Below are 13,187 nucleotides of genomic sequence, written 5' to 3'. Positions count from 1 at the left end.
ACTATTAGAACTATCTCATTAATCTATAATTTACGGAGGAATAAAATATTTCAGTGAATCCTGACAGGCCCTAAAACTTAATCTTAGGAAGCACTGAAACTTTATTTTTCCAATTTTTCTGGAAAAAAATTTAAGAACACTAACCATTGTTTTAAAAACAGAAGACACTAAACATGAAATTCAAGATTTTCTTTTTTTCCTTTTTTTAATCCACTAGTCAACAGAAGAGAATCAAGATTTTCTTGATGGCTTTCACACCACAGGGCAATAAAAACTTGCTGCGTGACTGAGAGCCCAGCACACCGGTCCAGCACTCGGCTCTGCGTCAGGCCAGAACACAACGCCCGCAGCGTCATCGAGGGGCAGAGAGTGGCGTTCCTCTACAGGAACGGTTCTACGCTAATGTGTGCCTATTTTCAGAGCTGTCTCCTTCCCTTCTCTGAGGTCAGCAGTCTCCAGCTGCTGCCTGGCGACACAGGCCCACCACCCGGCCACAGTGAGGCCACACCACCACAGTGGGGTACACACTTCTCTTTTGATGGGTAAAGAAACAGCTTCGAGGGTCAAGCCACGGTCCTGACCTCACATCTAGAGCTCTCTGTCCTCTATTGAGGTGAGGACACACAACATGTGTCTCCAGGACACTTCCTTCCTTCCATCTTCCCATTCTCCCCTGCTGCTTCCAAAAAACCAGACCTGAAACTTGGCCTGTGTCTAAAAAACAGTAAACGGGGAGGATTCTCCTATAAACAAAGGTTTCGCAGCAATGGCCCTGTCTGCTGGAGGCTCCCCCCCAACTTTTTTTGCTTCCTTCATGATTCCTGGTCATTCTAAATAAATCAGGTGCCCACACATTAAAAAATGAAATAATACACTTGGTCATTTAGTATATATAAATTCAGTACGCATCTAGGGATATAAACACATGGCGTTTTACGGTAAAGCCAGTAAGACTGTTTGAAAATAAAAAAATTCAAGATATATTAAGTTTTAAAACTTTCCAGCATTATTAGGTCACATTAGCCATTCTCAACTGGAGTTCTATAAGAGAATCAAGTTCTAATGCGCTAAGGCATCTACTATATGTAAGGAAGTAATTTCTCTCCCGTGCTTCTAGAATGGTATTTGTGGACACCATCCTCGGAAGAATTGAGAAAACAGTCACTCAAATGATTTTTGTGTTCTGTGGTGCAGAGGAGACACTCTGGCTGAGAGCACAGATGAAAGGCATGTCTGCTGCACTCAGGGGGCTGAGGTGGGAGGATTACTTAAGCCCAGGAGTTTGAGACCAGACTGGGGAACAGAGTGAGATTCTACTTCTATTAAAAAAAAAAAAAAAGACACACATAATTATAGGATGTGGTAAACTTTCTAAACATAAAGAGGCCAAAAATTTTACAACATTAGTAAAAAAACACTCATATGTGAAAAAGTTCATGAACAGTTTAAAAACTTCATGAACGTCTCCATGACATACCCCGACATGAAAAAGCATTATAGCTAACAGTTTCACCAGCACTACGTCTGTGCTGGCATATCTACAAGAATGTCAAGAGAGAACGTCTCATCCTTTGCTCTGTAACTTGGATGGGTCTGTCCACTCACCAGCTGCAGCTGATAGAGCTGGTTCAACATCGTCATATGCTGAGGATTAATTGGCGAGGTTAATAGTGCAGGGTTGAGACCAATGTTTTTTGCTGCAAACTGCAAAAGCTGTGCTTGAACCTGTTTAACATAAAATATACTGTTAGCCACTGTATCTCTATTAAAATATTTACTTGTCTGTGTAGTTTTTCAAGATTCAAAATTGATTAACAATTATATTTGTCTCATGGTGAATGTCGAAGGCCATTAAAAAATTTATGGACATTTTAACATTAGTAAGAAAGGAAGAAAAGAAGGAAAGAAGGAAAGAAGGAAGGAAGGGAAGCAAGTAGGCTGGTCTTCAAAGAGATTTCTTCTTCCAAATATTCTAGTTATAAATCAACTTTCTAGGGTTCTGGGTCATTCCTGTGAGCAGTTGATTTCATATTCTGCCAAGATGAAAATACTCGGAGCTCCTTCCATGGCCTGAAGTGCTTTAAGGTCTGAAGATGATGAAGGTGGTCCCAGGGAAGGAGTCCTCAAGCAGGTGCGTGCTTCTCACAGGCCACTCGGACCAGGCCCTGCAGTAGCTGCCACCCCACAAGGGTTCTAGTGAGCCCTTCTCAAGGGTATGTGCTCAGGAACTTGTCAATGCCCTGCTGTGGGGGCAGACAATGTCCCTGGGAGGCACGACTCCCCCAGCCTTCCAGCGGCTCTCTGCCAGACCTGACCCTCACTGTAGACTGCCTTCCACTCAGGGCATCTCTTCAACTGAATTCACTGCTTCGAATCAGTCAGGGCCTGGCACTGGCTACTGCAGTGTTTCCCTCAGTGTGATACGCACCTTCACAGGGCAGGACTGCAAGAAGATTTTAGGTAGAACATGGTCGAGCATTTTTTGCTTTAATAGTTGTCCAACATGTACTACAAAAATGTTGATTTTTCTATTTATGGAAAATATATAAAGTTTCCTTTAAAAATAAATTTAAATTAAAAAGGCAAGTCAACTTAGGGAAAAAAATTATGCAATAGTACAGGTAATACGGAGATATGGAAAAAATAGTGAGATGGCACACAGATGACTGACATTGGGGACACGCTGGTTTGCTTGGTTAGGGGAAGACTGCGAACTGCTCCTTCTGCCACTGCCTCTCAGATCGGGTATGGCCGTGCCATGCACCTGGCACTAGGTGTGGGCAGAGGGATTCGACTGGAGTGGTCTGCACGGCTTCTAGGCCACCCGCACAAAGGTGCTGCCCCGACCCTCTCCCCCCTCCCTCCCTGTTGTTGAGCAGCAGCTGGGGCAGAGCTGCCACCCAGCCCTGAACTGTTGCTGTCTGCACCGCTGTGTGTGAGAGACGAACATCCACCTTGTTTAAGCTACTGTTTTTTGAAGCCTCTCTGTTACAGTGGCTTACCCTGTATCCTCACTGATGCAGTTAACCATAATTTTACCAGGTTCCAGCCACCTCAACTGAGTGCAGAAACCCAAGTTCAAACAATTCTTGGGTGAAAATTACTCCCCAGGAACGCCCTGATATGTCCTGCTCATTTCTGTATGCCAACACTGCCTTCTTCCCCTGTGTTGCGGTCTGAAGTGTGTCCTCCCCAGACTGCCACGTTGAAACCTAACCCAACGTAGTGGTATGAAGGGTAGGGCCTTTGGGAGGTGATCAGCAGCCTCCATCAGTGGGATTAGTGCCTAATAAGAGAGGCCTGAGGGAGCTTGTTCGCCCATGTGAGGATGCATAAAAGTCATCACCTAAGAGGAACAGGCAGGCCCTCAGACACTGAATCTTCTGGTGCCTTGTCTTGGACTTCCCAGCCTCCAGAACCGTGGGCAATAAATTCATGCTGTTTCTAAATTACACAGTCTAAGATATTTTGTTATAGCAGCCTGAATGGACTAAGACACCATATTCCCACAAACTAAACTGAAACTTAAGTTAAACTTTACAAATAACATAAGACTGATAGATTAGCATGTTCTCTTTTGAAACAGTTGAAAATAGAAATCTCAAATATCTTCTCGGCAATAGAGGTCTCTTGGGAAGAAAGTAGGTTTCTCTGCCAGAAGAATGCTAGAATGTGGCAGGCACTTCAAACAGCTTTTGCTCTCTTGGTCGTATGCTTCTGACCAGGTGGAGGAGGCCTGTTTGGGTGGCTTGAGGCCCTCTAAGGAACAAGCTCTGAAAATGTCTCCTGGAGCAGGAGAATCAGTTTACTACTACTACTACTGTATAAGCTAAAATTGCTTTATAGGTTAAAAACAGGAAGACTTCCTCTTAGATGTATGTTAATTTGGTTCTCACTTTAAAACAGCGATTTGATGTGGCAAAAGACCCCACCCAACACCTGCACCTGCCTTTACTTGCTCAGCAGGGCTTGGACACGGGTCTGACCTGAGGGGATAGAAACTGAGGCACTTGAGCACGGAGACTGGGCTGGGAGGAGTTAAGAGGCTGCACTGGTGGCTGCGGCGGCGGTTGCATGGTCCTGGCTTGCGCTGCTCCGCTATTGCCAAACACACCCAGATTGCCACTCGGTATCTGCAGGAAATTGAACCAGACTTGTTACCAGGGCTGGCACTAGAGTAACACTGCTGGGGGGCGAGGTGCAATGATTTGTCTTCCTGTAAATGAATGGAAAATTGTTTTTGCTTCCTACCATTGTCAAATTACACTGAGGGGAATTTTTTTTTTGGTACAGGGTCTTGCTCTGTCACCCAGACTGTAGTGCAGAGGCACAATCACAACTCACAGCAGCCTCAAACTCCTGGGTTCAAGTGATCTTCCTGCTTCAGCCTCCCAAGTAGTTAGGACTACAGGTGTGCAACACCACATCCGGCTAATTTTTAAAATTTTTTGTAGAGACACGGTCTTGCTATGTTGCCCAGGCTGGTCTCAAGCAGTCCTCCCGCCTAGGCCTTCCAAACTGCTGAGATTACAGGTGTGAGCTGCTATGCTAGGACCCCCCAAGGCAATTTTTAATGAATGTTGTCTATATTGGTAACAGATGATGGAAAAGCAGCCCATGAGACTTGTCTATGTTTTTAAATTACAGAAGCCACATGAGAGTGCCAATTTTAAAGCGTCCCCAAACAAGGCTATCCCATTCAAAGAAACTATAATACAGTGTTTCAAACAATAGCAACATGAATATAGCTATTTGAATAATATGCATTTCCAAAAGGATATCTGTGATAAGAGTTAAAGACTAATACTGTGTGGGATTACTAACCTGAGAGGATAGCAAAAGTTTCAAATAGGAAATATAGCTATTATTTCATCTAACCTTAAAATTGAATTTGGTAGTTAACTCTGTGATAAATACAATCAATATACTTTAGATGCTTTTTCCACTCTATGGAATGAGTTACCTAACAAACAGGTGAAGTAGGACAACCTATAACTTCTCTCAGGAAGAGCTACCTGCACGGCACTGGGCAAAGATGCCCTGCTGCCCACCTGGCTCCTGTGCCCACGCCTTGCTGGGCTGCTGGCTTGCAGCTGGCACAACAACCGAGACGCAGATTTCCCACCAATGTCAGATCACTGGGATCCTGCCAGCTTGGAGCTGCTGAGTGGACAATGACACTGGGACACAGGCAACACGGGGCTGTTCTGCTGCCCCAAATATCACAGTGCCTACTTAGAGAGAAGTCTCAAAGGCATGTGTGTGTCAACCTCATCCCTAAGAAAATCAGTGAGAAGGGATGTTCTACAGATGGGAAAAGTGCATCTGTGTATCACTTCACCAGAGCAGCAAACAAAACTCTCAGGGCCTTTTTTTTCCCTTTTGAGACAGGGTCCTGCTCTGTCATCCTGGCTGGGGTGTAGTGGCATCATCATAGCTCACTGGAACCTCAAACTCCTGGCCTCAAGCAATTCTTTTGCCTCAGCCTCTCCAGTAGCTGGGACTACACGCCTGGCTGATTTTTCAATTTTTTTGTAGAGACAGGATTCTGCTATGTTGCTCAGGTCTCAAAGGATCCTCCTACCTCAGCCTCCCAAAGTGCTAGGATTACAGGTGTGAGCCGCTGAGCTCAGCCATCAGTTCCTTTCTTCAGTAACGGCTAACACGGTGATTTCACCTTTCCCTAAAGAATGTTAAAGGCAGGGAAAAAAATGCCAGTGTGACTGAAAACCACCTTGCAAGAGATGTCACCTCTATTTTTGGGAAAAAGGGGGAGTGTGATGTTTTCTTGCAGATCAATGTATTTAAGCCTGAGCAACATGGTGAGACTCTATCTCTACCAAAAAAAAAAAAAAAAAAAAAAAAAAAAAACCCAAACCAAAACAAGAAAACCCACCCAGGCATGGTGGTATATGCCTGTAGTCCCAGCTGCTTGAGAGGCTGAGGTGGAGGCAGCCCTTGAGCCCAGGAGTTTGAGGTTACAGTGAGCCATGATGATATCACTGCACTCCAGCCTGGGCAACAGAGTGAGATTCTGTCTAAAAAACAAACAAGTGTATTTAATGTTTTGATTGCCAGGAGAAAGAGGACGAGCACTACCTCGATCTTTGGATGGTCTGGCACTGAAGACCACTCTGCAATACATTATCATTTCAACTAGCAGTGAGGTAGTTCTAAGGGTGCTGAGAACTCGGATGTATTTTAGTTAAAAGTAAAAATAAATATCACTTAGACACATTTCCTACCGCATGGTTAAATTTTAAACTTGTTCAACTCTCAACTCCACCAAATCACTTGATGGGAGGGACATCCTTACAGTACTTCAACTACCTTTACATGTTTGGTTATATTTTAAAATAGAGGTATAAACTAAAAATAAGAAAGTTTATGTCTCAAACACATTTTTTAAAAGGCAAGTAAAACAAAGACCACATTCTGCTCTCTGCCAACAGCCTTACCTGTCTAGAAGAATTCAAGTTTTGCATGCCCAGCCCTGAGGCAATCCCACCCAGGGCCTGATTGGGGAGTGCACTGTTTGAAAGGGGGAGCTTCAGGCTTGGGGAAGGCAAAAACGGTGAAGTCGTGGGCTCTTCCACGAGGCCGCCATCCTGATTGGAGAGAGAGAGGGTGAGCTGTGTGCAGTGTCCGTCAGCGACAAAGCACCAAACAGTTTCCCAAGGAAATAGAAAAAGGTATGGATGAACAAAGAATTCAAAGATCAAAAAAGTGTGGATAAAAAGGGAATGGAGAACATGGGCAAAAGGAAGAGGGAAAAAGAAAAAGAGAAATAGGATTAAGATGCTGTTTTCATTTAAAAGATTATTTTACAAACACATACATTACGGGCTAATATTCTCATACACTATTGGCCCTACCTTGGATAGGAGTAGGGAGAAAAGGACAAAAACACTGACAAAAGTCTAATTTGGAAACACTTTACAACCATTTTCAAATAAACATATTCTGAGAAGTTATTACCAAGGCTCTAGGTATACATTAGGTTGAATTCTGCTGGAATTCAACTGTTTCTGACCTACAAACAGCAGTTTCATGTGGTTTAACCTAATAAGAGGGTAAGTTATAATAGAATCTTATTAATTTTTTTTACATTTATTGAGGGTCACACTATGTATGTGCCAGAACTTTTGCAAATTTATCTCATCTAATGTCAAGACCAGCCTGAGGTATTTAGCCCACATTTTAAATATAAGAAAATAGGCCAGGGTCCCACACGTAGGGCTGGCAGATTTAGCAAATAAAAACACAGGATGCTGCATTACGCTGGAATTTCAGACAAACAAACAATTTTTAATATAAGTATACTCCAAAAATTATTTCTTGTTTATCTGAAATTCCAATTTCACGGGACACCCTGTAATCCTGCCCACACCGAGGAGGGACAAGAGAGGGCGGGAGCCTCACCCCGGGCCCATCCGCAGCCACGGCGCCCTGGAGTGCAGTGGTGGCGGAGGCCTCCGTTTGGGAGCCAATGCAAGGGCCCTCGTGACACCGAGACTCCTGACCTGTGAGCCTGTTCTTCTTTTTGCTTTTTTAACTTGTCCATGCTTCAATTTTATTTTCAAAGTTCAACATTTTGATTGAATTTACAATGATACTTTCCCCCTCTTTGTAGTCACACCCATCTGGAGCAGGGACATTAACACATGACAGTACTCAGCACCGTGCTGTGACTGGACTGGGTGGACATCCAGGGAGCTTCCCGCAGATACCTGCGGTGGTCAGGCAGGGGGCCATTAGCAAGGGCCAGCCAGACACAGGTGCACAAGCTCTACCACTTCTTTATTTTACTTCTTATTTGTATTTTTTATACTTCTCACTTCACATAATCAATTGTTTTTGTTTTGTTTTGTTAGAAGTGGGGTCTTGCTATGTTGCCCAAGCTGGTCTAGAACTCCTGGGCTCAAGCGGTTCTCCCACCTTGGCCTCCCAAAGCACTGGGACTACAGGTGTGCACCACCATGCCTGGCCTCTACCACTTCGAATCCATTTTTCTGAGATTAAACATGTAACACCTCATTTCCAAATGGAAGAACTGTGTTTTTTATTTTTTATTTTTTTTTTTTTGAGACAGAGTCTCACTCTGTTGCCCAGGCTAGAGTGCTGTGGCGTCAGCCTAGCTCACAGCAACCTCAAACTCCTGGGCTTAAGCAATCCTACTGCCTCAGCCTCCCGAGTAGCTGGGACTACAGGCATGTGCCACCATGCCTGGCTGATTTTTTATATATATTTTTAGTTGTCCAGCTAATTTCTTTCTATTTTTTTAGTAGAGACAGGGTCTCACTCTTGCTCAGGCTGGTTTCGAACTCCTGAGCTCAAATGATCTGCCTGCCTCAGCCTCCCAGAGTGCTAGGATTATGGGCATGAGCCACCACACCCAGCCTAACAACTGTGTTTTGAAGATGAGAGAGTAACATAGAAATCTGATGACCCTTGTCCATTGGACAAATTGAAACAGACATCCAGCCAAGTTCACACAATGAAACTTAAAATTAGTTTTCAATTTCAGCCTTTTTCATTCCTAGTAACATCATATGAAATACAACATTCCCTCTTCTGAGTTAAACATTTGTATATATTAGAAAAAAAAGGATTAAAGTCACTTAAATATTACAGTCCAGCAAGTTTTTAATCTAGTTTACATTAAGGACACAGTTAAAATGAAAAATACTCTTGTTGAAAAAGCAAATGAAGAACCTTTTAGATTGATACCTTGTCAAGAAAGGTGGGGCGGTCCATGGAAGACTCTTTGGAGATCGGTGGGCGGCAGCCGAGGGGTTTGGTGACCATTCCATTGTAGTCTGTCGCTCCCAGGCCGCGCTTGTCCACGTCCACCTTCTTTTCCAGCAGAGCGCCTGGAGCACAACAAACAGAAGCAATGCTGAAAACAGAACGCCAGTGCGCATTAGTCACAAGGGCTGAGCGCAAGATAGGCACCAGCTAGAGCCTCAGGGAGGGGTGAACACCCCCCACCCCTTAGGAAACAGGGGAGCCAAGGGACAGAGAGCACAGCTTTGCTATGGCCAAACCCTGACAGCTGGCTCATCCACGGCACTTCCTCTCCTGCTCCCACATGTCTGTGATCTGGCCCTGTCTGGCCTCCATCCCTCTCCACTCCAGTCGCCAGGCCATCACTGCCCCTTTTCCAGAGGGCCTTCCCTGACTACTGTGCCTGCAACAGCAGGCTGTCTCTTTCCACTTACTGAGTCCGGGTAATTGCAAGGACTCTTCCAGATGTGAGGGATACCATACTGTGCAAAACACAGTCTCTGTCCTCGTGGCTCTTTTGGCTTAGTGACTAGTATTTGCTTAGCCATCTTTAACTCTGTATTATTTCACAATTCTAAGAAGCTAGAATTCACTTCTTCCAGCTCACTGTGACTCTTCCTGCCTTTGCGGTCTGCACCATACGTTTTGGCACTTACCCGTGATTATACACTCTATCTTCATTATTCACGGATTCTGTACTTATAAATTCACCTTTTTGCTAAAATTTATTTGTAACCCCAAAATCAATAATCGTGGCACTTTTGTGGTCATTTGTGGACATGTGTAGATTATAAAAAAATTTGAGTCCTGTTCCCAGCTCAGGTCTTATTTTGATCTCACATTGTAAAGAAGTATCTTTTCGGTGATACATTTAATGCCACATTTTTTCATACTTTTCTGCTCCTCTTTGGTGATTTCAGCGTTTAAGATGGTCCCCAGTGTAGAGCTCAAGTGCTGTCTAGTGTTTCTAAGCCCAAGAAGGCTGTGATGTGCCTTATGGAGAAAACATGTGTGCTGGGTAAGTTTCCTTCAGGCGTGATTTAAAGCACTTGTGGCTGGGAGTTCAATGTTAATGAATCAATGATACAGTATACCCAGAAAAAGGAAGAGGAAATTCACTGACCCGCACATGATGCTGTTCAGAAAGTGCTGGAGTCACGTCTGTAGTGTGTGATAAAACTATGTAAAAGAGGCTGGACGGATGGAAAAAAATGCAGTGGATGGCACTGTTATGAGTCCAGAAGCCAAAGAAATTTATGGTCACATTATCCAGGTCAGAAAAACGTTAAACCCTTCTTGGGTAATGTTTTATTATAAAGACACATGGCATACAGTTATTTTTGAGAAATATATAATAAAGTATCTTGAAACAGAAACACACATAAAACAAAGTTACGTATTGATCGACTAATAGGAATGTTGTGGCCAGAGGCTCACAGGAACCGAAACCTGTACATCCCCTAGGAGCACTGGTTTGGTATTTGTTAGTTCAGCATTTGCAGTGACTTTATAGGACATAACTACCAAGAATAACAAGAATTGACTGTATTTAAGTATAAATATTTAACATAATTATCATTTTTAAGCAGCTCTGGAACTGGGGTTGCTTGTTCCTTGACAGTGAATCTCATCTCTCAGCAAGAATCAGTGCTCACCCGGCAAGGCAAAGCTTCTGTTGGCCCCTAGGCAAGCCCACTCTGGGGCCAGGCATGAGGAATGTGCTCAGTTAGTACCAAATGAAGTCTGGCGTGTGATCCCAGTGTCTCTCTCCAAGAGTATTACTGCTACCTCCCTTCAAAATGGATGGAAAAAATCCATGTATTTGTTGAAGTACTGGAAAAAATAATGAAAAAAGCAAACATGCTCCAAATATGGCACTGGCCATTTGTCTCCAAAGCCCACTAGTCCCAAGAGACTCACCCTGTGATTAGTGCAGTCAAGTGGTTTCTCCCTCACTGCGGCCTAGTCCTGTCTACCCAGTACATACTCAACCATTAACCCACGACTATAAGAAAATGTTTCTGGAAAGTAAAATTTCACAAATGGGTATCTTTAAAAACAGGCGTACTTGAAGTGTGTCATAGGACTTACTCATGGCCTGATCAAGGTTCATGTTGTTGCTCTTCAAGGCCTCTTCAGCTGGCTCTCTCTGTGTAGGAAACAGAGTTTTCATTAATGAGCATTAACAAGAGGAAAAGCCTGTAGATAGGCTAACCATTATTAATTTAGAGAAATGGTTACCAGGTTTTTGAACTGGAAATACTTTTCTCCATTGTTGAGGTTAGAGATAAATGTCTTAAATAAAAAATACTTATAATAAGAAAACATACTGACTTGGTTTTTAGAGTAAACAACTTGTATTTAATACTTCAGAAACAAAATGTAGAGGATCAGTAAAATTTTATAAATCCTCCTATAATCGTTTTTGGTGCAACACTGAGCAGCACTGATTCAGCAAAGACGCAGTCTAAGCCAAGACAGCAGGCCACAGACACTGACGCATGCAGTGAGGACAGGACAGGCTCCTGTCCTAGTAAGTCACATCCCTCTCTGCCTCTCTCTAGTGCCAGCAACTGTGCTAAAGTCACTGTCAGAGTGTAGAGCTTCATTTATTTGCTTTTATTCATTCATTCATTCATTTATTTTTTAAGAGGCAGAGTCTTGCTCTGTCACTCAGGCTGGAGTATAGTTGTATGATCATAGCTTGCTGCACCCTCAAACTGTTGGGCTCAAGCGATCCTCCTGAGTAGCTAGGACTATAGGCATGCACCAGCATGCCAGGCTAATTTTCAAATTTTTCGTAGAGATAGGGTCTCACTATGTTGCCTAGGCTGGTCTCAAACTCCTGGCCTCCTGGCCTCAAGCAATTCTGCCTTGGCCTCCAAGAGTTCTGGGATTACAGGGATTACACTGCACATGGCCAGAGCTTCGTTTTCTACTTCATGAACTCTAGGCTCTATCATCAACAACTTTTCACCAAGGGACAAAAACAAACAGATTCACTTTGCCAGTTATCCCTATATTGGAACAGACTAATCTCAGTGGATGACTGGAGCCACTAGGGTGCCGTGCTAAGTGTGACAGTATAAATGAGGACTCCCTGCGGCCTCTGTCACCCTCCTGTCATCTCAACACAGGCAGAGGCTGGGCCGCCGAGGCAGTGCCCTGCCCAGCACACAGGGCCTGTACCCAGCGTGAAGGACAGAGCTCCTCTTCAACATGCAGGCCCTTCTGGGCTCCCCGTTACAGGGGCACCCACAGTAGTTGAAAGATAAACACTCATCTGAATAAGGATTTGGAAGGAAGACATCTGAAGGGAACATGTGGCAATATGGGCGACATCCCTCACTATCTGAACTCCTGTCCTCTGATCTCAGGGACAGAACAGACTGTGGTACATTTTCAGGGGAATATACTGCGATCTGAATTCTCCCTACACATGATCAGAAGCTCAGGAAATATATAGGTTTGGTTAAGACACTTTTTCTGGATATGGAGCTCTGGTACTTTATAACAAGTTTTCTCTTGGGATCTTTGTCAATCTAATGCATGAACTAATGCAGTTCACTTTTAATTGTAAATTAAAAGAAAATATTAAACTGTATAAACCAATGAAAATTAAAAATCACACAGCAGTTTTTACTCTTTTAATAGGAAAAGGCTCTTAAACCTTTCTCGATAGAAATCATGTGGATCTTTGCTGTGGTTCAAAGCAATGATCCCAAACCCAAATTGCCCAGGTAAAGGGGGATTTAGAAGTCGGACGATGTCAATAATCTCATCTCCCAAATAGACTTCCTGCCTTGTCACACATGACAAACACGGAGAGGAAACAATCAGGGCTATGCATTCGAGAGGCCCTGTGACAGATAGCAGTAAGACAAGATGCCAGTCACCGGGAAGCCCATGTCTGTGAGTTGTTTGATCAGCCGGCTCATGATCCAGGCCTCGTCCTGCTTGCCAGATGTCTTCATGCCCTGGAACAAAGCACAAACAAGGGGAGAGTCCATGAGTGACGTTTTAATGCATTTCTTCCAGAAATGGGAGATAGCCTAAATTCATGGTGATTTAAAAGTCATGGAATCTTTCTGTATTAATGTTGAATAGTGCTATACTCCAGAAAGTCCCTGAGAGTATTTTGTGGCTAATGCTATAGAAAGCATCAGGGTGCATTTGCAGGTTGGTGTATGTGTGTAATTTATGGACTTAAAAAAAGCAGAATAATTATTTCTCTTTCCTAGAAATTTAATTTAGTTCAGGACAAATACAGACTACTTCCATTATCACATAATCCTAAGACATACTCCTTTGAACATAGCTGTATGTGAAGTTTTCTAAAAATTAATGGTTTTTGTCCTTTTATAAGCTTTATTCTAAAAAGTGATTAGGACGCAGGGGGG

General features: G+C 43.5%; 1 protein-coding gene across 9 annotated transcripts in view; it reads right to left on the bottom strand.

Moving 5' to 3' along the window:
* Positions 1-13,187, bottom strand: part of TNRC6C (trinucleotide repeat containing adaptor 6C) — an 85,474-nt gene that overhangs the window by 18,193 nt on the left and 54,094 nt on the right. For 5 of the 9 annotated variants that reach the window (XM_045569553.1, XM_045569554.1, XM_045569549.1 and 2 more), the window contains 6 exons: positions 12,684-12,764; positions 10,879-10,936; positions 8,731-8,873; positions 6,459-6,632; positions 3,987-4,133; positions 1,606-1,725 (listed from right to left, as the gene is read on the bottom strand). In XM_045569553.1, the coding sequence (XP_045425509.1) occupies positions 1,606-1,725; positions 3,987-4,133; positions 6,459-6,632; positions 8,731-8,873; positions 10,879-10,936; positions 12,684-12,764 (723 nt within the window). The remainder of the gene's footprint in view (positions 1-1,605; positions 1,726-3,986; positions 4,134-6,458; positions 6,633-8,730; positions 8,874-10,878; positions 10,937-12,683; positions 12,765-13,187) is intronic. The other 4 variants (XM_045569555.1, XM_045569556.1, XM_045569551.1 and 1 more) reach the window with 1 other exon arrangement.

The sequence above is a fragment of the Lemur catta genome, chromosome 15, assembly GCF_020740605.2.
Source record: "Lemur catta isolate mLemCat1 chromosome 15, mLemCat1.pri, whole genome shotgun sequence".
NCBI classification, from domain to species: domain Eukaryota; kingdom Metazoa; phylum Chordata; class Mammalia; order Primates; family Lemuridae; genus Lemur; species Lemur catta.
This window is presented reverse-complemented; position numbering and strand designations above follow the sequence as displayed.